Source organism: Festucalex cinctus, chromosome 18, assembly GCF_051991245.1.
Source record: "Festucalex cinctus isolate MCC-2025b chromosome 18, RoL_Fcin_1.0, whole genome shotgun sequence".
Taxonomy (NCBI): domain Eukaryota; kingdom Metazoa; phylum Chordata; class Actinopteri; order Syngnathiformes; family Syngnathidae; genus Festucalex; species Festucalex cinctus.
In genome coordinates, this window is record NC_135428.1 from 17,870,748 (window position 1) to 17,894,714 (window position 23,967).

A 23,967-nucleotide genomic window follows, 5' to 3' on the forward strand; every position below is an offset into this window, starting at 1 on the left:
CGCCACTTTTTTTTTTTTTTTTTTTTTTTTTTTTTTTTGATGGACACCCGAGCTCAGCAGAACAACAATGAAAATATTCCCGATTATTCTGCTTGTCATGTTTTAACAGTCAAACTCAAAACGAGACAATAACACTTTCATTTTTGTACATTTTTTTTTTTAAATTGATAAAGGTATATGAATGAAACTATTTTTTATCTTTAAGTTGCGTTTCCCCCTTGATGAATTGTCAACCCAAACGACAACTTGGTTGTGCCTGTCATTTCGTATTAATCCTTCATTACATGTGCAGACCAAAAAGTGAATGTTTACAAGTCCAGCTTAAGGATTGGCGATCCATTATCGATAGCCAGTTAATTGTCTTGAATCGATGAATGCTAACTGGATGGCTCCTTAGCTTGAGATTTGAAGAAAAAGAGGCTGCGTTACATACATGCTAACAAACAGCTATGCAGTGCTATTATTTCCTTAATAGCCTCCAACGGAGCATTTATTGTGGGAATGCTGAAGCAGAATTGTGATTTTTATTCTCCACACATTTTTTGCCGCCTAACAACTCCCACATAATACTTCCAATTTACATTGTTCAAATTTCAACTAGCTTAAAAAAAAAAAATTCATGCCTCCCGGGGTATATATTGCCTGATTCCACATTACTCACAGTATTTGCACAATTTAACATTTAATATCAACTTTTCTCCATTCATTTTCAATGGGACAGACATGTAACCTTTTCTAAGTATCACTTTCCACGTTCATTTCCATACATATAACTTATCATTACCAGGTGTCTGTTACTGCTCGGCGGCACAGTTGGTAAAGCGCTTTGTCAGTAACCAGGAGGTTATAATTTCATAATTTATCTCTCAATTTACTTCATAAGCATTCTACATGCATTCAAATCTTAGCATTCACCTGTTAGCATTCAGCTTTCAGCATTCCCACGCAATTTCTCCAGAAATTGCACTTAGTCTAGTTAAGTTATTAAATTGTTTTAGGTAATCAAAGAAATGGAATCAAATGACCATGCCTAGTGAGAACCAGAGCCCCAAGTCTTAACTGTCTTAGCTACATAGCATTAGCTCACTACGCTAACATGATCAGAACATGTTCTAAATGTCCTCTTTGTGACACCAAATATGAAACGTCTTAGCCAAACTTCAGTCTTGTGTTTTACGATTAGCACCTAAAATGGCCGCGAGTGACTTGTTAGCAAAGATGAAAGCGTCCAAATTTCCCTGTAGCCTATGTCAAGGCAATATATTCCAATGCCTCGGTCCAGCCAGAAACCTAATAGAGTCAAGTTAATTTCCTAGTGTTACCTCATTACACAAAAATATTTTCAACACTAAATACAAAACTAATTTACCAAACTTAAGGTGAAGATGAGAGATGTGTGAACCGGACCTTTGTGTGTCCTGACTCTCTCTCGTTTTTGATGAAGAAAATGTAGTTAAATAACCCACCCTAGCCCGGACAGAACCCAAACAGGTTTGCTTAACTGGCCAAGCTACTTAAGAGTTGTCTCGTTATGTTAAAATTGTGTTGGTGGTGGTTGCCTTGAGATGTAAAGTCCTAGGTATGACCAATCAGACGGCGGCCAAATGTGACCGTCGCGGGCACGTCGTATAAGAAAATTACGTAAACACACACCGCGCCGACCCTAACTATTACGTACCTTCAGCGCATGTGCGAGAAGTAATTCATTTGCCGTTTTTTGGGATTATTGATGGTACATCGTACAGAGGGTCAAATTATCCTACATACGATGATAATCGTACACCTGGCAACACTGCTTGTGATCCCAATCGTAGATTGTCTTTCTCCATTTTAATCAAGGAAACCCAAACCCAGTACCCAAACAAGTCTAGTTAACTATCCTAGCTACCTAATGTTAGCTCGCTATGCTAAAGTAAACAACAACAACAACAACAAAAAAAATCTGGAAATGAATTCCCAAATGGTTGCTCATGGCTCGGTAGCAACGTTGAAACAAGCATACTTGACCTCAGGTTCCGAGGCGACACTTGGTTTACTTCCCCGGCCCAGTATTGTTCCATATCCCTTAACATTATTTTACACAAGGGAAACCTTTTTGTTTGTTTTTTTAATTCATTTGCAAATGTCAATACCATATTAAGACTGTGAAACCATCGGAGACGTTTCTGAACCAGATACGTGCTGCAACGCAAATGTGTGGGAATCTACGCTACATTCAAAAACACGTCAATTGCAGTTTTGCAGACTTGTCCTATTGAGCTGTTCCTAAAAAAAAAAAAAAAAAAATACTCAAACACTATTTCATCCAACTGTCAGCATAAAATCCACTCTCAACCAGCATGCTGCTACATTTTTACACCCCTTTGTAGTTGTCTGAGTTATTTTTACATCGCTTAAAGTCGCACCAGAAAAAGAAAGTGGAAGACGGTTTCTGTGTCCGCAGAACAATGTGATGTATTACAGCAAACTGGTTTGTCGGCATGTCTGGCATTGTGAGAGGTGCACACTATTTGCATAAGAACCGACTAAACTGAATAATTAGCCAGTCAGTATTGTTTTCAGAGCTTACCAGTTTGTGTTTTAAATGAATCTTTTTAACAAGGCTTTTTCTGAACTACTTTTCAATCAGTGCCAGTTACCAAAAATCATTTTTTAACATTTTAAGTTGCTCGAATATTTACTCCAAGGTTGGTTAATTTTTCTAAGGAGTGTTAGGGCAGCAGCAACAACACCAGAAGTATTTTCAAGTATCAAGTCATTAACAAGTCATTAACAAGTCATTAACAAGTCATTGAGGAAAAAAAAATATAAAACAAAAGTATTTCCAAATACAAAATACGTTGTTACTGGATGTGGGGAAAAGACTGCATTTCGCAAGTAAAAAAAATAATAAATAAAATTACAAGTGTCACAATTATGAGAATAGTCATAATTACGAAAGCAAAAATACCTGTATTACAAAAAGGCTTTTTTCAGCATTGAAGTTGCTAAAAAAAAATAAAAAAATCCTAAAAATCTTATCAAGTTAAAATATTCCAAAAACAATTTTAGGAGAAAAAAAGAAAAATTAAACAAAATTACAGTCAGCCCCCCCCCCCCCCCCCCCCCCCCCCCCCGCCCCCCAGGAAAAATCAGAATCTTACTAAAATGTCTTAATAAGAAAATGACATTACAGCATTTTATGATATTTTTTCCCCCTAGAAGTCAATGCAAACAAAATATTAAAAATGTGCACATGCAATACACAATTACTTGAGTAGTCAAAATATTTCAAAAGAAAAAGTATTTTTAATTGAGTCAAGTAGCAAACATTTTGAGGTGATTTTTTTTTTCTTAAGTCATTTCATGCTAAGAAAAAAAAGGTGTGAGAATAGTCACAATTTTACAATTTAATTTTTTCTTCCCAAGTTGGTAAGAGCATTTTAAAAACATTACAAATATGCTTGTAACCCATGTCGAAAGTCTTCCTTTTATATGAAGTAAGCCATCTTGTGAGGATACACCTGACAATTACAAGAGTAAACTCGTCATTTTACACTGAGGCAACATCATAAAAGTGGCCATTTTACAAGGGAAAAGGCTTTTTTTTTTTTTTTTTTTTTTTTTTATAAATACAATTGAGCGTTTGTCTCATTTTACTTTGTTAAATACTTTCCTCTTTAAAAATAAAAATAGAATCTATAAATATATTTTGTCATTATCTCAATGGTGAAAGTAACCCGGGCGCAGCCTTTAGACTTTGTATATTTTAGACCAGAGATAAACATGCTGCTAAATGCTGTCTGTTTTGGGGTTTAAATGTTTGCCTTTTTTTTTTTTTTTTTTTTTTAACCCATGTGAATGCTTAAAGTAAAAACAAAAAACAATAACTTATCGTAGCCTTGGGTAAAATATCTTAAATGGGATTGTTGCATTATTGTAACTCACATGTGAATGCTGAAGAAAACCACTTATGAATCTGTTAACATGCACCTTAATCCCTTTCACTCCTTCCGAAAGTCTACGCCAAAAAAAAAGAAAAACACTTTTCCTGCAGCTAAATATTTTGTGCCATTCCACACCACTGTTAAAAAGGACCATTAGACAAGTAAAATGTCAGATTTTCAATTTTATTTTGTACATTGTCAGTGTTATGAAAATATATTTCAAGTTATGTTTTATTTTTCTGTATGGTGTTATGTGTTAATATACCTAGTCAATAAAAATGTACCAAGATACCAAACAGTTTGAACACCCCCCATTTTGAAATTCTAACCCTGGCTTGAATCTTTCATAACCTAATATTGTCTTGAAACAGTGATTTGAAACATCAAAGACAGACACTAACTGTGGCTTAAAACCCCTACTTTGAGACCCTGACCCTTTGCCTTAGAATATTTTGTGACGTCAAAACTAAACATTCATGACGTCACGAAAACGTTTTCGACGCTGACGTATTAGATTGGATTTATAAAGAGTCTCACTATTTATTTATTTTTTATGAATGTTCACATTTTACCCTTAACAATAAAAACGTCACACTTTCACACTTTAAGGTTCGGTGCCTCGATTTGAAATTAGCACTGTCGTCAATAATTACCAACTTATTCCATTTCACCCCCATATATCTATGAAATACGAAAGCCGAACTCGAGTGTCATTGAATTCATATGGCGTATTCACTCGTTGCGGCTTTGCGTAATTAAAACGACATTTATCGCTTGATTTCGCACTTTTAATAACGCAGTCTGGCAATGTGCATGGGAGTGGAGCGTGCGAGTGTGTCGCACTCGTTTCAACCGAGGAGGGTGGAGACCCGCCGGGTTCCCGGATGCTGCTCAGACGCCATATTTACCGTGGGACCGCGGTGCTGGTTGCTATTCCGCCGCCAGGAATCACCACCGAGTGGCCGGTCAAGTCCTCCCTTTTTCTCTCTCTCTCTCTCTCTCTCTCCCCCCCCCCCCACCCCGGGACTTTTCCTTTTTTTTCGAACGGCACCCCTCTCCACCACCACCACCACCACCACATTAGCCCAGCACCATGGCGGACAGAGGGGACGCAGTATACCAGGCGAAGCTCGCCGAGCAAGCGGAGCGATATGACGGTAAGTTTTTTTGTTGTTGTTGTTTTGTTCTTCTTTCAGGGATGGGGCTCCGACCTCGGTCGAGTCACTAACTCGCCGGCTTCCCTCCTCCCTGGCCGGGTCGCCCCCCTCCGCTTTGGTGCCGCTTCACATGGATTTGCAGTGCTATGTGGAAACAAAATGGCGGACATAAATTCATTGGAATGAAATATTAAAATGGTACAAATGAATCATTCGTGACCAGGAGAACAGCGACGCTGTCATATAAGTACCCAAATGCTTCCGTGGCCAGTTTTCTTATTTAATTACATTTTAAATAGTAATTAACCCCCCCCTCCCTAGTGAGTCGCTAGCTGATTAGCCGCTAACTGAGTGAGCTAATTAGCCTGCTAGCCTTTCTTCGCCCTCGTTACGCCGGATTCCGCTCGTGTAATACGGCTACACGTGTCACCACCACCCCGTGAAAACACGACATGTGCATAAAGGAGGAGGCTTGATTGACTCCTTTTCCTAAAATCAATTTTTTGTTTGAACTCACGGTAAATTGCACCGCCCCTCATCAAGTTGGTTTATCGGGGAGGGGAGGCTGCTCTTCGTCCTAATCGAGTGCTACCTTTGTCGGGTTCGACGCTTTGTATAATAATAATAATAATAATACAAAATCTCTAATTTCAGGCTAGTTGCTAGTTCAAGTTCCTTATGAATGCAGTGGGGCGTGTTGCAACGTAGATTCCGTATGCTTTGAGCTAGCTGGCTACATAGCATCGACATGCTAATTAGTGCCTGAGGATTTTTTTTCTTTTCTTTTTTTTGGAGGGGGTGCTTTGATTCCCAGCTCCTTATTTGCATTTGATTTGACCCATAAAAGTTTACAGTCACACTTGCTCATGTGGGACCCCAATCAAGGCCCCCCAACTACAATATCATTAACTCAAAACTACAAACCCTAAAACAGGTCTTAAAACCCTAATTGTAACCCTTAACCTTTGTTTTAGGATCTATAATCCAGGCTAGAAACCATGTTTTCCAACCACAACCTGGGATGGAAACACTCATTCGAATCTCGGCAAGAAGTCTCATTTTGAAAGCTTAGTCTACCCTATTTTGATGCCTTGCTGTTGAAACCCCAATTTGCAATAGAGCTTTGCAATTAATCAATTACAATTTCAATTATTACACTTCACAATTACAAAATTAGCATAATCAGTTAAAAAAAATACTAATTGAGTTGTTTAAATTCATACATTTGCACCTTTTTAAATTTTAAAATAAATGTTTCATCCAAAAGGAACTTGCATAATTATAGTGTTTCAAAGAATTCTATTTGTCTTAATATACATATATATATATTTTTTTACACTTAATCATTTTCTTGTTTTTGACCAAAAAAATAATCCTGATTTCAATTACAGTGGTACTTCTACTTAGGAACGTCTCTTCATACGAAATTTTCAAGTTACGAAATACCTCAACAGGAAAATATTGCCTCTTGTTACGAAATAAATTTCAAGATACGAAAGGTAAAAAAATAAAAAATAAATACAGTACTGAACTTTCAACTATGGACCAAAAAAAAAAAAAAAAAAAACTTAGCTATGGCTATGAGCGTAGATAATAGATCGGTGTATATGCAGCGTCCTCGTCATTCATCCCTCGGGCCATGAGGTGTTCCGATAGTTTTTCAAAAATGTATTAACTAACGGCTGGCGAATTTGTGCAAAAATTCAAACAATTGGTGATTGATGAAGGCACATTAAGTTTTTAATTGCGACGAGACTGGCCTTTTTTTTGGAAAAAAGATGCCTCACCGTACCGGAAGTTTCGGAATTTGTTGAAAAGAATCACCCAGAAAAAGTGTTTACCAGTCGATCGCTCACTATGATTATGTTTGCCTTGGACATTTTCGAAGGATTTTTTTTTTTTTTTTTTTTTTATTTTTTTTTAAAGCAAACATCCTTGGATCAGTTCTTTACAAAACACCAGGCAAAAAACACTTCTGAGAGAGAACATGAACCAAAGGGCAAAAAACGATGAGGACAGCAGTTAAAAAGGTAATGACCATCATTTTTATTCTTTATTCTTTGTTTTTTACATTATGCACAACTCTTTTATTGTGCAGAAATCTAATTGGAACATGTATTTGCTACATGTTTTGATGCATTTTTATGCTTTAATAAAACATTTATGGCTGAATTTTGGGAGGCTTGGAACGTATTAGGGCATTTACATGGAAAATGCGTCTCTACTTACAAAATTTCCTACTTAAGAACTTTCTTCCAGAACCAATTTCAGAAGTAGAGATACCACTGTACAGTCTTCCCTCGCTATAACGTGGTTCACTTTTCGCGGTCTCGCTGTATCGCGGATTTTTTTTAAAGTGCAATTTTGCATATTTTTTTGCAGTAATATACCCATTTTATAAAATTTATGAAGTTTTGAACATTATCAATGTTTGAACAAGAGAGAAATGTGAGAACATGTAAATGCCTCAATGAGAAAAGTGTCTAAATTGTGTGGTAGGGGATTTTAGAGCCTTAATACATAAGAATTGTGAAACATAAAGCTAACTACTTCGCGGATTTCATTTATTGCGGGTATTTTTTGGAACCTAACACCAGCGGAAAACGAGGGAACACTGTAATACCAAAATATATAGTATATGAAATCCTATCATGGACCCACAACCCTTGCTTAATTAACACTGCTATAACTTCAAAACTTACCATTGTGTATTATAAAACAATAGAAGAAGCGCTCCCCACCTGAAGTGTCCAAATGTACTGAAAAAATGTAATATTGGCCTCCTTCACCATAGCATGTGAAAAAAAAAAAAAAAAAAAAATCTAAAAAATGTACCTGGATGAATGTCTGGATTCTTGCAAGTCATGTCAAAGCATCCCTGTCATTGAATGAGTGTTTAAGAAAAACGAGTGCAGTTTATATGGAGATGGTTGACAAAGTCTGTCAATTTGCAAAGCATCCAAGAGCTCCTTTTAAAGACACTTGAAATGAAACGACAGGAAAATCTCGTAAGAGGCGCAGAAGTGTTACATGTTGTTTTTTGATGCCACTTTCACGTGTGGATTCCGCAGCCTTTTGTTCCCATCAATTTGCAGTGAATCACCTTGAGGCACTGAAAGCGAATCTGGCCCGCTTCCCAGCAGTCCGCCGCGTCCGTAGATGGCTCGCCCGCGTGCGCATCGGAACGATTCGCCAGCTCCGTTAACAAAATGCACGCGTCAGCAAAAAAAAAAAAAAAAAAACTTGCTGGGTTCGTAAAGCTGTTGTTAACGGGAACACCTCGGGCACGTTTCCAGATCGCCGTGATAGCCTTTTTCGTTTCTGTCATTGAGTGGCTGACGCGGGCGCAAACGTTAGCGCTGCCGACCATCCTAGAACCGGCGAGGCTCGTCTAACCGCTCTCCCGCCTTTTGGCTGCCGTCAGAAATGGTGGAGTCGATGAAGCAGGTGGCGAGCTTGGACATGGAGCTGACTGTGGAGGAGCGCAACCTGCTGTCTGTGGCCTACAAGAATGTGATCGGCGCGCGGCGAGCCTCGTGGAGGATCATCAGCAGCCTGGAGCAGAAGGAGGAGAGCAAAGCCAGCGAGGAAAAGCTGACCATGTACAAGGACTACCGCAAGCTGGTCAGAGCGCACGTTGGACCCTCGTCGTCCCGCGTTGGCTTGGCTTCGGGTGACTCACTTCCTGTTTGCGTGTGTGCAGGTAGAGAAAGAGCTGAACTCAATCTGCAAGGACATCCTGGAAGTACTGGACCAGCACCTCATCCCAGCCTCCACCTCGGGAGAGTCCAAGGTTTTCTACTACAAAATGTACGTAGTTTTTTTTTTTTTTTTTTTTTAAATACCTTGTAACCCTTTCCTGACATATAAAGTTGTGTGACTGTGTTCCTTGGCAACAAGATGGCACCAAAGACATGTTTATTAACTCGGCCCGCCACACGTTATCAAAAAACAAACAAAAAAAACGATTTTGAGCATTTTTACTCATCTTTCAAGGCAAAAAGAATATTGTTTGCCTTTACAACATATACAATGTGGGTACTAAATGAAAGATCGCATTCCGTTCATCGTAATTTTACTAATCGTTATTAATCGTCGTCGGCAGTCCAAGCGTTAACTACGTACTGCCTCACCCCGGGTTTACACCGGTTGCGGTTGCGGTGCAGTTGCGGTGCGTTCCGGCGACGCAAGCAATTAGATTCCATTCATTCGAATGGTGCAGTTTACACCGCTTGCGTGTGCGTTGCGTGTCGACTGCGTCTCAGCTGCGGCATGCCGCAGCCCTTCCGCAAGGACAGCCTATTTTCTATTTTTGCCGGACGCCGCAGCGGTAGGCCTCCGGCAAATGGCAAGCTAGCACAAAACACATCGAGCGGGACAGGAAGACCGACGCAGTTTCAAAATAAATTTCTGGTTACCTTTCAAAATAAAACACTCGCCAGCTCCTATTTCACAAGCATGCTAGCAAAACGTGATGTGGGCGTAGACCGGCCTGGAGTTAACGTGCGAGGTGCTCATTCACGGTTTAGACACCAGCGAACATGGACGAGGAGAGGTTTATATTGGAGGTAGAAAGCCACAAAATAATAAAAGTCCACCTCTCTCTCTGCTTCTCTGTTGAGCACAGATTTTCTGTGTTTGTCGTTGTTTTTAATGCCACATGATCGCGCGCGGTCACGCGAGACACGGCGGGAAGTGGTTGGCTGCCGGGCCGCAGCTGTGCGACGCCGGTGTGGATTGGCCAAAAATTGACGCGTCCGGAGCACGCAGTCAAGACGCACCGCACACGCAACCGGTGTAAACTCGGGGTCATATAGTCACGATTTGAGTCATTGATGGCCACTTGAGGTTTATAATTGTTACAAGATGCCTGGGAGTCTACTTTAGTTAATTTAAACTCCTTAACGCATGACAACATAGTTTCTTTGCAACAAAATGGCACTGAATGATTTAAAATAGGAGTAGCGTTTTACTAATTTGCAAGACATTGCAAAAAAAAGAAAAACAAGTTGTATAATTGCCTATATGCCTCAAGATGGTGGCAAAGCACTAATTTTGTCGAAATGAAGTCCCATAACGTAATTGTGGGAATGCTTCAGCATTCCCACAATTGCGTTATGGGATTTTCTACAAGGATCATTTTTGCAGACGGATGCAGTGGACAGGAAGTTGTTGAGCTCATTGGAGTGAATAGGCTGCTCTTATTATTATTATTATTTTTGCTCCACTCGTTTACTTGTTGAAGTATCGAAGTCACTTAAGGCAGTGAGCCTTTTTTCAGTGATGTACTGCCTGTGAAATATTTTTCCCCCGGAGTCCTGCAGGTTTTGTATGTTTCCCTTCTCCAACACAGCTGGTATATGATCAGCTCATCAATAAGCTATGCACAAGCCTGATAACGATCCTGTTGATTGGAGTCAGCTTGTGTTGGAAGCGGGAAACATCCAAAACCTGCAGGACTCCGGCCCTCGAGAACCAAGTTTGCCCGTCCCTGCCCTAACCAGTGCAAAGCATTTCTGATTGAAACTTAAAACCAAGCCATCATTGTCTGATTTTTTTTTTTTTTCTTCTTCTTCTTAAACTTTGGAACTGTGGTCTCTTGCACTATTTGGAAAAATATCAACCTAAAGAAATAATAATAATAATAATAATTATTATTATTATTATTATTATTCAATAACTGAATTTTTAATGACGTTTTCAGGTGATTCTAAGTGGGATATGACAAGTTGGGTCGAACCACTCTGGTACTTTATGGGGAAGATGCTGGGTTTTTAGGACACTGAAATTGAATACCCTACTGAATATGAAATAAATTTTATAAACATATATTTTTTTCTGAAATATTTACTTCTACTTTTGAAATGTATTTTGCAATTTCACATACCCCCTGGGGTATATGTACCCCCATTTTGAGAACCACCGACTTAAGACTATTAATTATTGTTCCCACAAACATATAAATTCTATTTTAAATGTTTTAAGTGTTTAATTGGGCGCGCCGAATTGTCCCTCGGTGTGCTTGTGAGTGCGGATGGTTGTTCGTCTCTGTGTGCCCTGCGATTGGCTGGCAACCGGTCCAGGGTGTCCCCCGCCTACTTCACAGAGCCAGCTGAGATAGGTGCCAGCACCCCCCGCGACCCTTGTGAGGAATAAGTGGTCAAGAAAATGGATGTTTTAAGTGTCCCAAAGACGTATTTATATGTTTGTTTTTAATGCATACAGAAGGCTTTGATGCAGCCTCTCTCAACTGCAGAGAATGGGTAAAGCAATGGTAGTAATTACAAGAAACTGCCATTAGATGGCAGCAGAGTATAAGAGATCAACCAAGGCCATGTTAAAACCAAGTTCTAAACAGATTTGTGAATAATGATGAAACTTAGCTATATTCCAATGCTAATTGCTGCAAAATGGAAACTTATAGAAATCTACTTTTTTTTTTTTTTCCTGATGAAAGAAGAGACTCTAATCTTTCTTTTGGTAGGTTCCATGTTTGTATAACAATAGAACACAATATTCTGTGGGCCTTGCCAAATCTGGTAAAACAGCTGGGAGGATCGTGATTGCTAATTGTTTAGCATAAGATAAATTGGAATGAGTAGTTATACCCACTCAATTCAACTCACCTTGGTGGAGTAACAAAAAGGGGTGATAACTTAATTATTTCATGGAGTAATTGATAGGAGAATCAATTTTAAAAGATTCGACAGCGACAGCCCTAATTGGTTGTCAAAAAAAAAAAATGGCTGTGAAAAGTGTGGCGAATAATGAATGGGTCGTGGTGTTTTCCACCTGCAGGAAGGGAGACTACCACAGGTACCTGGCGGAGTTTGCCACCGGCAATGACAGGAAGGAGGCGGCCGAGAACAGCCTGGTGGCGTACAAAGCGGCCAGTGACATCGCCCAAAACGAGCTGGCGCCCACGCACCCCATCCGCCTCGGCCTGGCGCTCAACTTCTCCGTTTTCTACTACGAAATCCTCAACTCACCCGACCGCGCGTGCAGGTACCTCACATACTTACAAAAAATAAAATAAAATCTTGTTTGCATGGGCGTTCTGACCCGCTTGCCAACGTCGGCGCAGGTTGGCGAAGGAAGCGTTCGACAGTGCCATCGCCGAACTGGACACTCTGAGCGAGGAGAGCTATAAGGACTCCACGCTCATCATGCAGCTGCTACGCGACAACTTGACACTTTGGACCTCAGACTTGCAGGGAGACGGTGAGATGCACTTCCGTTAACCCCGCCCCCCCAATCCACTTCTTGTCCTGTCCTTGTGGCCCGCCCACTTCTAACCTGTCATCTCTTCCTCGTAGATTCTTAAAGGGGACACATCCTCATTCTCGCTCCCTCCTTAATAAACTTGTTTTTGTAAGTCTTTTTCCTCCTTTGCGTCGCTTCAACTAACCCGTCCTCGACACCGTGACTGGTGACCTCACAACAACACTAACTTGCCTCCTCGTTACCTTCCCTTACCTCCTTCTTTCCGTTCTCACATGCCTCTTTGCTAACTTCACATAATTAAATGAATCCCTTTCAAAAACAAATATCTTTCTAGCACGTTAGGAAGTAGTGACGTCACCTCCTCCACTAACTTATCAGGTCTCCCACAAAAAAAAAAAATCTTTGCTTTGCCGTACAATCAATGTGCACCTCGTTAACTGCAGCCTGTCACAAAATGGCGCTAGTTGTGTGTGTGTGTGTGTGTGTGTGTGGGGGGGGGGGGGGGGGCTTCTGGATTCTCTCGCCAAGCTAGAATGTTTTTATTTTTTTTTTCCCTCCCATCTCCCTGATGACCTTTCCAAGCTTGTTGGCACTTTCCTGGTTAATGTGACAATGAGAAGCGTCCACCATGCAGTGATGTGCTTGCACACACTTTTTACACCTCACCTCTGCACTTGTGTGCGTCTGTCGCACTCGTCGTGTCTTTTGTTCGTCTGTCGATCTGTGTGGCGTTCTTTCATGGTCACGTCGTCGTTGGTTTGTTTGTCTCTCACTGTGTCTTTCTCTGGTTTCATTTGTGTGTGTTGGTTTCTTGATGAGTGTGTTTTTGTGTTTTGTCGGTTTGCGATTGTCTTCTCTCACTCACTATCGCTCTCTCGCCCTCTCTATCGCTCTCTCTGTTTCTCTCTCTCTCTCTGTCTTTCTCTCTCTCTCTGTCTTTCTCTCTCTCTCTCTGTCTTTCTCTCTCTGTCTTTCTCTCTCTCTCTCTTTCTCTCTCTCTCTCTTTTTCTCTCTCTCTCTTTCTCTCCTTTTTCTCTCTCTGTCTCTGTCTTTCTCTCTCTCTTTCTCTCTCTTTCTCTAACTCTCTCTTTCTCTCTCTCTCTCTCTCTCTTTCCCTCTCTCTTTCCCTCTCTCTCTCTGTCGCACTGTTTCTCTTTTTCTCTCTCTGTTTCTCTCTCTCTCTGTTTGTCTTTCTCTCTCTCTCACTCTCTCTGTGTTACTCTCTTTCTCTCTCCCTCTCTTTTTCTCTCTGTATTTCGCTTTTTCTGTCAGTTTTTGTCTCTTACTCTTTGCATACGTGCGTCAGTTTGTTTTCCAATAAAGCGAAGTTTGATGTTTTCCCGTTTTTTTATTTTATTTTTTTATTTTTTATTTTTTTTTCAGGTGACGAACAGAACACAGAAGCACCGCCAGAAGTGGAGGAAGAGGCCCAGTGAGACCCCCCTCCCCCCCCCCCAAAAAAAAACGGCACGCCACAAGCCCCCAACTCTCCTTCTACTCCCCTACGCACCAACACTCTCATCCCAGCATTGCTCCACTTTGTCCATCCTACTAGTCTTTCTCCTCCATTTCTCCCCTTCACTCCCACCGCCCATCAAAAGACCCCCCCACTATGAGTTTAACCCATCAAGGTCCGGCAATATCCTTATTTTATTTGATGATCTTTTTATTCTAATGACTCTTGTTTGCAAGATTGTGCCCTTTTAAGGTCCACGTCCTTTTTTGATTTTAGTTTCATGCTTCATGTTGTTGCCAAGTTTGCTTGCCTGTCTTTGTTGTCACACACACACACACACACACACACACGATTTTATTTAAAAGGTGAGTGCGCGTGGTGTCGCCGAGCGCTTCGTTTTGCAAAGAAACGCAACAAAAGGGAAGCGCGGAACAACTCAAGTGCCCTCTTTATCGAACCACCTCTGATAGGTTTCATTGTTGTTGTTTTTGTTGATTTATTATTTTTTTTCCTTTATTGCGTTTGTAATCATGACAAACGGCAGAACTTGGCCTCTCTGCTCTTGTCCGCTCGGACCAACCGTGGCGCTCTCGGCAGGGTTCTGTAGTCGCGCTAACTAGCTGATGATGTTGTGAGTAGTGTGAGGCCCGACACTCTTGATGGATTGTATCACAAAACCGGTTTGCATGGGCACAGAGTCCAACAGGGATGACAAAAAAAATAAAAAGTTTGGGAAATGGAGGCCTGCTGTATCTTAACTCCCCCCACCGACTCCTTCAGGTTTACTCGTCTCTTGTTTCACCTCCTCGCCCGCCATTGACCTCCTTCTCCTCTTCTTCCCAGTCGGTATGTGTGTTATGTGAATCTGATTTGTACTACTGGATGTTGTCACCGGAGCCACAAGTACCATCTGTATTCTTACTGAAAACACGGCATGGAATTAACATTAAACTTCAAACTGAAAGAATGTCATGCTGGTGTGTGCTCACTGAGAACTTCATGCTGTCTCTTTGGTATGGGTCTTTTTTTATATTATTATTTTTATTTATTTTTTATTGTTTTTTTTTCTGTACATGAAAAGCGGTAAAAGTACAATTTTATGTGAAAAGAGGCCAAGTTAAACTCCTGATTTTAAAAATTAAAATTATGCTTACAAAAAAAACCATAAGAACAAAACTGAAGTTAACACACAGAAACTAAAGGAATTAAAATAAACTAATAAATCCGTAAAACTATTAGAAACTACAATTGTTTACTGCTTTGATCAGAACATGGCTGGAAAAACTTGAATTGGCAATGTATGTTTGTTTTTTGTTTTTGTTTTGTTTTTGTTTGTTTTTTGGGGGGGGGCACTTTTTTTTCAGATAATTTACCACCAAGAATGCTTTCAGCCAAGGTTAAAAAAAAAAAAAAAGTTGTATATTTTGGGTTTTTTTCTGAAAAGGGGATGTTTTTTTTGTTTTGTTTTTTAACGCCTTACTACATGGTCTTTAAAAAAATAAATAAAAAAAAATCCTTACTACAGATGGTCGCTGAAACAAAACCTGTAATACATGGTCATTAAAAAAAAAAAGCCTTACTATATATACATGGTCGTTTAGAAAAACACTAATACATAGTAGTTTTTAAAGCACATTGAGTTGCCTTGTGTATGAAATGTGCTATACAAATAAACTTGCCTTGTTTTGCCTTTAAAAACGAAAATGTCTTATGTAAAAAGCCAATAACCATCACTGTGTGGTCTTTATGTTGGCCAACAACATCAATTTTTTACACCGTTTCATCCCATTGGGGTCTCAAACTCCAGTCCTCGAGGGCCGCAATCCTGCATGTTTAGAGGTTTCCTTCCTCAAACACGCCTGATTCACCAGCAAGCTCTGCAGGAGCTTGATAATGATCCTCATTATATGATTCAGCTGTGTTTGAGGAGAGAAACCTCTAAAACATGCAAGACTGCGGCCCTCGAAGACTGTAATTTGAGAGCTGTGCGGATTAGGCAAATGTGAACTGTTATCATGTAGAGCGAAGAGCTGCTGGAGACACGGTCCCGTACCCAGCTCCGTCATGTAAATTTTGTGCTGACGTCATGGCCAAAAAAAAAAAACGAAGCGGGCAAACACGGCGTAAAAGCGTTTTGGGCTCCAATCCTGCTGTGCGCACTGTCCGGGTGTCTAAACAAAGCAAACCTCACCTAAACGTCAGAAAAGGTGGAAGCATCCTTCAATTGTTCAAATTGTCCTGCAGTAAAACTCGACTCTTCCATTTTTTTCACAGGTGCTAAAGGACGATTGGCAAGATTTGAATGGATTTTTCACTGAAAATTCAATAAAATTGTATTCAATCCGACTTTTTTTTTTTGAAAAACGGAATCCTTTGTTGTTGGAGTCATCCAGATTGAAATTGAATGACTCTTCTTTTTGTAGTCTGAACAGTCACAAAGCATATGAAATCTGTTTTTTGGCGAGATGGATTGAAACCACATTCCTGTTGTGATTTCTTTCATGTTGCATTTGGACAGGATGTCTCAGTATGAAGATCACCAAACATTGCTTTTGACTGGCCATGAAATCACTTGTCTACAGCAAGGTAACTTTATTAGCCTGTACTTTAGCACTCATATGAAAGGTCAGCACTACAATTCACCTCCCTGAAAAACTCAGTGATTTAATGCCTTTTATGACTACAATAGAATTTGAATTTTGTTAGCTATTATGTCTTGTAAATGTTTACTATTTTGCTTCTGTATGCCATGTTCTGGCTGTAGATTCCAATTTGTCAAAGAATTGTTGGAGGAGAAAATACCCGGAATAAAAAAAACAACACGTTGGTGACTCCTGATTCATGCGAACGAGTAATTTAAAATGTTTAAAGTTTAAACTTTAAATTCTGGACGTAGCGTTCAACACACAATGACATATTTATCCTCTGGTTCGTTATTCGCTACAGCATTTATTATCATTTTAGCTAGTTAGCGCTCGAGTTAGCTGCGACCCGGAAGTTAAACACCAACCGGAAAACGAAAAGAGGAATTGTTTGTCTTGGAGTTTTGTTTGTTTATCGAACATGCTCCACGCTACGTTAGTAGGTAATTTTTTGATTGTTTACATGCACAAAGGCGTCCACAATAAAGGAATATTGTCTCCCCGTCGGCTGTTGCCCGTCTACCTGCACGTCAGCTGAAGAAAAGTGGCAACGGACGTGTAGTGAAAAAGTAACTCGTGCTTAACTTTTCCACGTTTTGACTATATGGTGCTCTAAAAGTATATTTTTGTTTAAAAAGAACCATCATCTCAGATTTGACTCGATTAGATCAAAACATTTATGTGCGTTTACGCAATCTAACAAGACACGTAAAATATGTTTATTAGCCTACTTGTCAAAAACGAGAAACTGTGAGATAATAATAATAATAATAATAATAATAATAATAATAATAATAATAATAAACAAACAGACGGCAAGATTAAAGAAAATCCAGTTTGAGCATTCGAAAATGTTCTAATTAGGGGTGTGAATTGCCTAGTACCTGACGATTCGATTCGTATCACGATTCACAGGTCACGATTCGATTCGATACCGATTAATCCCGATACGAATGGTCACGATTCGATACCGATTAATCCCGATACGAATTTATAAGTCGATTGTTGCGATTTTTTTCCATTCAAATTTAGAAAATACTATCAGTAAATTTGTACATGTACACATGTACACTGTAAGATTTGTATGAATATATTTATCTAAAACTTGAGGCTTATAACCGTGAGCCACTGTACACAAACAGTTTGCAATCTGTTTCACATTTGAACAGCATTAAAATAAAAATATTAAGGCTTAATGTGCCGTTCATATAACATTCTTCCATGCTCAAGGTGTGAATCCTAAAAAAAAAAAAAAAAAATAAAAATCGATTCTGCCGATTATTGAATCGATTCGAGAATCGCGCGATGTAGTATCGCGATATATCGCCGAATCGATTTTTTTTAACACCCCTAGTTCTAATGAATAAGTAAGTGTTCCTGAAGTCTTGTGGGATTAATTGATGCTGCATTTGATAGTCGGAATTTATCTGAGTTGCTTTTCCCATTTTCGACCTGAAAGCGTTCGAGGCGAAAGTAAACAACTAAAATATTCGAAAGGGATAAAGTGTTTATTATTATTAATATTATTATTATTATTATTATTTTAGTCTTCAAAACTAATTTTGACCTCCAGCGCAGTTTTGCTGCATGTGTTTTTATTTTATTTCATAAGAATTTCATACAATTCAGGAGTTCACCGTATAATTTAATGCAGGGAGATAGAGGCACACTGTCCCGTATTTTGTGCTACGTGGAGTTATATCGAATATTTATGAATGAAGGAAGCTCCACTTATCATTCACGGTCAGGGTTGACAAAGGCGGTCGCCATTGTAGAGTGACGTCATATTGTAGTCCGTCGGTTCAAAGAGGCGTTGCGGACACACTTCCTGGTTTGAAGTCGGAAAAATCTGACTTCCGACCATCCTCGAATGCAGCATTACAGAGGGCGGGGCAGCAGCGGTTGTCGAAAGGCTAGTCTTGTGCGGGTGATGGGAGTGAGAAGGGTGGAGTCAGCAGAGCGGAGTGAGCGGGTGGGTGCGTGGCTTTGTTTGGAACGCACTGACCTGCCTGTTCACTGCATGAATCACGTGCATTCTATGAAAAATGAAAAACCGACCGAAAGTCGTCAAAACTTCAATAATGGGACATTTATGAAGTGGTGACGCGAATATTTAAGTGTATTTCAATTGTATGAAAACCGAGTGTTTTATGCAAATTGGCACCTCCGATATGCAAATGAGCATTGCTGACTGCTTCCTTTGCGTTTTCTTGACAGGATCGAGGCCGTTTGGGACATGGATGGGTCTGCGCTACACTATGCAACTGGACATCTGCTTTTCGACAGGTGCGTGTACTTTTTTGACACAGAGGATGTTTATGCTGTGTGCTACAGGAGGCGTGTCTGATGCCACCTTAGCCTTTTGGCAGTGCACTTTGACTTCTGCTTGATGTACTTTGACACACACCAGAACAACATTCAATGGTTCTAAACATGTGCTTTTAAAAAAAATAACATTGTGGCGCAAACTATTTAAAAAATATATTTATAACATTTCAACAAATTACCAACAAAATAAAAACGACTTATTTTTTTCAAATGTATTAAAAAAAAATAAAACTTCAATAAAAGCACATGTCCAGGAGCATTAAATGATGTACTTGATGTACACGTTTGTCAGTATTGTGCAGTGTTGATGAATTGGCTTTGGACTGTCGAGAGATGGCTCAGCCATTTGCTTTTTGGTTGCGCTCATGTACCTAATGACTTTCCAAAATGGCTAAATTGTGAGGTGCACCCAAGTTGTTGTCTTGACTAATGTATACAGGTGCTGATGATCGTAGCCAGACAAGTCATGAGGTGTCAGTAGATACCTTTCAAGTGTCCAAATATTAGGTACACTCTGTCTTATTTCTTGACTATGTGGATAAAGTCTATTGACAGATAGATGTCAGGAGTGGACAGTCGAACCTCTGCATGTTGATGTTGTTGATGTCATGTTGATGAATTGGCTTTGGACTGTCGAGAGACGGCTCAGCCATTTGCTTTTTGGTTGCGCTCATGTACCTAAGGACTTTCCAAAATAGACAAATTGTTCGGTGCACCCTAGTTGTTGTCTTGACTAATGGATGGTCTGTGCTACAAGCATGCAATGGGAAATCTGCTTTTTGAGAGGTGCGTGTACTTTTTTGACATAGAGGATGTTTATGCTGTGTGCTTGAGGAGTTCTGTCCGATGCCACTTAGCCATTTGGCAGTGCACTTAGACTTCTGTTTGAGACACACCAGAACAACATTCACTGGTTCTCAACATGTGCTTTAAAAAAAAAAAAAAAAAAAAAAAAAACATATTGTGGCTCAAACTATTTAAATAAATATTTATAAAATATAAACAACTCAAACAAAATAAAATCTTTTTTCAAATGTACTAAAAAATATATTATTTTGATATTATGTTACCGACTTATTAAAATAAATACTAAGCCCCAAGTGGAGGAGTTCAAGTATCTTGGGGTCTTGTTCACGAGTGAGGGTAGGATGGAGCGACAGGCGGATCGGTGCAGCATCTGCAGTGATGCGGACTCTGTATCGGTCCGTCGTGGTAAAGAAAGAGCTGAGCCAAAAGGCAAAGCTCTCGATTTACCGGTCGATCTACGTTCCGACCCTCACCTATGGTCACGAGCTGTGGGCCGTGACCGAAAGAACGAGATCCCGGATACAAGCGGCCGAAATGAGTTTCCTCCGCAGGGTGTCCGGGCTCTCCCTTAGAGATAGGGTGAGAAGCTCGGTCATCCGGGAGGGACTCGGAGTCGAGCCGCTGCTCCTCCGCGTTGAGAGGAGCCAGCTGAGGTGGCTCGGGCATCTGGTTCGGATGCCTCCTGGACGCCTCCCTGGGGAGGTGTTCCGGGCATGTCCCACCGGTGGGAGGCCCCGGGGACGACCCAGGACACGCTGGAGAGACTGTCTCTCGGCTGGCCTGGGAACGCCTTGGGATCCCACCGGAGGAGCTGGTTGAAGTGGCTGGGGAGAGGGAAGTCTGGGTTTCCCTCCTGAATCTGCTGCTCCCCGGATAAGCGGAAGAAGATAAATACTATTTGTACAAAAAAAATCTTAAATAAAAGCACATGTTCAGGAGCATTGAATGATGTACTTGATGTACACATTTATCAGTGTTGTGCAGTGTTGATGAATTGGATTTGGCCTATAGAGAGATGGGTCAGCCATGTTGCTTTTTGGTTGCGCTCATGTACCAAATGACTTTCCAAAATGGCTAAATTGTTCGGTGCACCCAAGTTGTCTTGACTAATGCATACAGGTGATGATGATAGTAGCCAGACAAGTCATGAGGTGTCAGTAGATACCTCTCAAGTGTCCAAATATTAGGTACACTCTGTCTTATTTCTTGACTATGTGGACAAAGTCTATTAACAGATAGATGTCAGGAGTGTACAGTCGAACCTCTGCATGTTGATGTTGTTGATGTCAAACATACCATTGATGTGCGTTCTCCCCCCCCCCCCCCCCCCCCGGCACATGTTGACAGCGTAAAGAGATGTAGACACATGCATGCTATCAGTTGTAAACAAATGCGCATAGCAGAGGGGGGGAAGAAAAAAAAAAAAAACAGACCAGCAGAAATTGGACATGACATCCGTTTACCAAGGAAGTGGTAGTTAAGTCAACTACTGTACGCATGACAGTACACGGTGCTAACGCGGTGAGAGAAAGTCAATTTCAAAATAAACCTCACATTAGCAAGTGGTACTGTATATGGAAATAAATGTATTGTAGCGCTTTTAGATGTTAAAAAAGAAAAAAAGAAAAAAAAAAGTATGACTATCGTGTTTCACCCACAAATTTTCAGAGGTTCAAAACTGTCCAGCTAAGTTTCAAAAAAAGGCATTTTGGCATTGTTCTCCCTGAGCAATAATTTGTTTCCGTGTTGAAACCTGTGAATGGTGATCATTTTTAAAACTTGCAACATTAAGGTTGAAAGACTGAAAATGTTTTCCAATGTTATTTTGAAACCAATTCATAGTCCCATTCCATTACACAACAGCGCCACTCACAGGACCATGGAAGAACACTGCTAAGAGTCGCAGATTTTGCTGCCTCCACACCACCACATACCCTCAAGTTTCAAGTACGTTAGTTCCAAGTATTGGCAGACTTTTGGCAGTGTTTTTCCATGGTCCTGTAAGCGGCGCTGTTGCATAATTGAATGGGACTATGAATTACAGTTTCAAAATAACATTTTCAGTCTTTCAACCTTAAAGTTAAGTTTTAAAAATGATAACCATTGACAGGTTTCAACACGGGAAACAAATTATTGCCCAGGGAGAACAATGCCAAAATGCCTTTTTTGAAACACAGCTTGTGACAGCTTTGAACCTCTGAAAAAAATAGTCATGCTTTTAAAAAATAAAAAATAAAAAATGTATTATTTGTTTTTATTTTAAAGCTTTTTCAGCCATTCAAAAACATTTTTGAAGATTCCAAACAAATTTTCAGTCCTACAAAAATGTGGATTATTATTTTTTTAATTTAAAAGTTTTTTCAACCATTCAAAAACATTTTTGGAGATTCCAAATTTCAGTCCTACAAGTGTTGGAGATTAAAACCCTTATTTTTATTTATTTATTTTTTTTTTAATTTAAAAAAAATTGTATTTTATTTTAAAGCTTTTCAGCCATTCAAAAACATTTTTGAAGATTCAAAACAATTTTTTTCAGTCCTACAAAAATGTTTTCGGATATTCAAACCCTTTTTTTTTTTTTTCAAAAATGTGGATTATTTATTTTTTTTCAAAGCTTTTTCAGAGTTTTTTCAGCCATTCAAAAACATTTTTAGAGATTCAAAACAATTTCAGTCCTACAAAAAAAAAAAAAAAAATAATTCAGAGATTCAAACCCTTATTTTGAGGTTTCAAGTGTTGGCAGAATTAAGGTGAATTAAGAATTAAGGTGATTTCGGTGCATCCCCAATTCAAAGCTTACCGTCAATTGCGTCAACTTCAAACTGATTTTATATATATATAATATATATATAATATATATATAATATATATATATAATATATATATAATATATAATATAATATATATATATAATATATATATATATATAATATATATATAATATAATATAATATAATATATATATATATAAAAAGCAGTAATGAAGACTATGTAAATGTTGTCTCCTACCCCCACAGGACCCAGAGATGCTTTGACACCACCTAGTGGACAGAAGAAGAATACCAGCATGAACGTATCAGCACAAAAGGTAAATGTACCTTTTTGAGGGTCCCAGTGAAGCGCAGTTCAATGCATCTTTGGGGGAACTACTGAAAGAGAGATGTTCCTTAAATGTTCACGTCAGCCATTTTGTTTTGCAGCATGCTCAAACCCAGGGATGGCCAGCCTCGTACACAATTCTTGTTCCTCAGGCCACTCTGGTTGGTTGAGAAGTCAAGATGCAGTTTTTACCTGCACGCACACACAAAAAAGCAGCATGTCAGGAATGGTCAGCGCAAGTCACCTGACACGTCCTTACCTTCCTTCAGTCATCTTCACCATATGCTGAAACATTAAAACATGATATCACATTTTAACGTGTTATGAGAGTTTGTTTTTCACCAGTGACGAGAACGGCTGAGCTGGATACCGTGTCAATGGCCTGCTGCATGCTGGCTGGGCTGAAAGACACGGTGACATAATGAGCTTCGAAAGATGCAAGCACATTTAGCAGGTGGGGGGGCTTACAAAGCCATGGCCAAAAAGAATGGGGTGTAGGCAAGTTGGATTCAAGGGGAGTCAGTTTGCTTCAAGATGCAAGCCTGTGGGACAAATTAAAACAAAAGTTAAGAGTTGATTAGAATTGAAGTTGTTAATATACAAACGCTGGCAACCTACCTTTTGCCAAACGGGACTTTTCGCCAGACTGGAAAGGGAAAAGGTGAGTTAAAAAGTACGTCGTGTTATTAAAGATCTTCCGCTTCCAAGTACCGTGTAGGCGTTTAGTAACTTAAACCTTTTAACAAATACTTTACTTACCGTGAGCATTTATTGCCAAACATGTAAAAAAAATGCTTAGACGTTAATTGAACACCATCGAGCAAACATTTTAGCTAGCAACTTGGTGTTTGCATGTTCAAAAGGTGAACAACATGATAAAAGTTAACTACGATTGTAAGAAGAATGTTTAAACAAACCTCATGTCAAAGCTTTTGGTTATCTTGTCGAGATGAGTGGAGACCAACAGGTGGTGAAGAAAGATCGCTCGTTCAATCAGTCACAGCTTAAATAGGTTTTCGGTGAAACGTCATCACCTGGTATTTTTTCCAAAAGCTTTATTTAACCAGGAGAACAAAAAAAAGGACTTGAACTGCATTTAGACAGAAAGTCTTGATAAAATTAGTAAACTACTTGACACGTGGATCGAACCCGGCTCGTCTGAACCGGAGACTGAGTCGTTAACCACTCGACTATGTTGACTTAGCAGCGGTATTTCTTTTTGTCGTAATTATGCTATAGTGTGACAAATGGCAGCCGAAATATACACTAATTCTATGAATAGAACCGAAATCCCCCAAACTCTCAAAGCCGAGATGGTCGAGTGGTAT

The 23,967-nt window shown here is 39.7% G+C and overlaps 1 protein-coding gene and 2 long non-coding RNA genes across 8 annotated transcripts; 2 read left to right on the top strand and 1 right to left on the bottom strand.

Annotated features, from left to right (window-relative positions):
• Nucleotides 1-4,749: 4,749 nt before the first annotated feature.
• Nucleotides 4,750-14,730, top strand: LOC144005849 (14-3-3 protein epsilon). Of its 2 annotated transcripts, XM_077504264.1 has the most exons (7): nucleotides 4,750-5,083; nucleotides 8,508-8,707; nucleotides 8,787-8,893; nucleotides 11,882-12,088; nucleotides 12,168-12,304; nucleotides 12,400-12,454; nucleotides 13,691-14,730. In XM_077504264.1, the coding sequence occupies exons 1-6, from the start codon at nucleotides 5,020-5,022 to the stop codon at nucleotides 12,405-12,407; spliced, it is 723 nt and encodes a 240-aa protein (XP_077360390.1). In that variant the 5' UTR covers nucleotides 4,750-5,019; the 3' UTR covers nucleotides 12,408-12,454; nucleotides 13,691-14,730. The 2 variants fall into 2 exon arrangements, with proteins under 2 accessions (XP_077360390.1, XP_077360389.1); XM_077504263.1 differs by lacking the exon at nucleotides 12,400-12,454.
• On the bottom strand, nucleotides 4,954-5,790 carry LOC144005851 (uncharacterized). The gene is made up of 2 exons (XR_013279671.1): nucleotides 5,601-5,790; nucleotides 4,954-5,227 (listed from the first exon to the last, which is right to left on the bottom strand). It is a non-coding gene; the product is annotated as an uncharacterized LOC144005851 (long non-coding RNA).
• Nucleotides 14,731-16,332: 1,602 nt separating the features above from the next.
• LOC144006760 (uncharacterized) lies at nucleotides 16,333-22,950 on the top strand. Of its 5 annotated transcripts, none has more exons than XR_013279936.1 (4): nucleotides 16,333-16,349; nucleotides 18,623-18,691; nucleotides 22,558-22,628; nucleotides 22,741-22,950. It is a non-coding gene; the product is annotated as an uncharacterized LOC144006760 (long non-coding RNA). The 5 variants fall into 5 exon arrangements; XR_013279932.1 differs by lacking the exon at nucleotides 16,333-16,349 and adding an exon at nucleotides 16,818-16,848; XR_013279934.1 differs by lacking the exon at nucleotides 16,333-16,349 and adding an exon at nucleotides 16,856-16,974.
• Nucleotides 22,951-23,967: the final 1,017 nt, after the last annotated feature.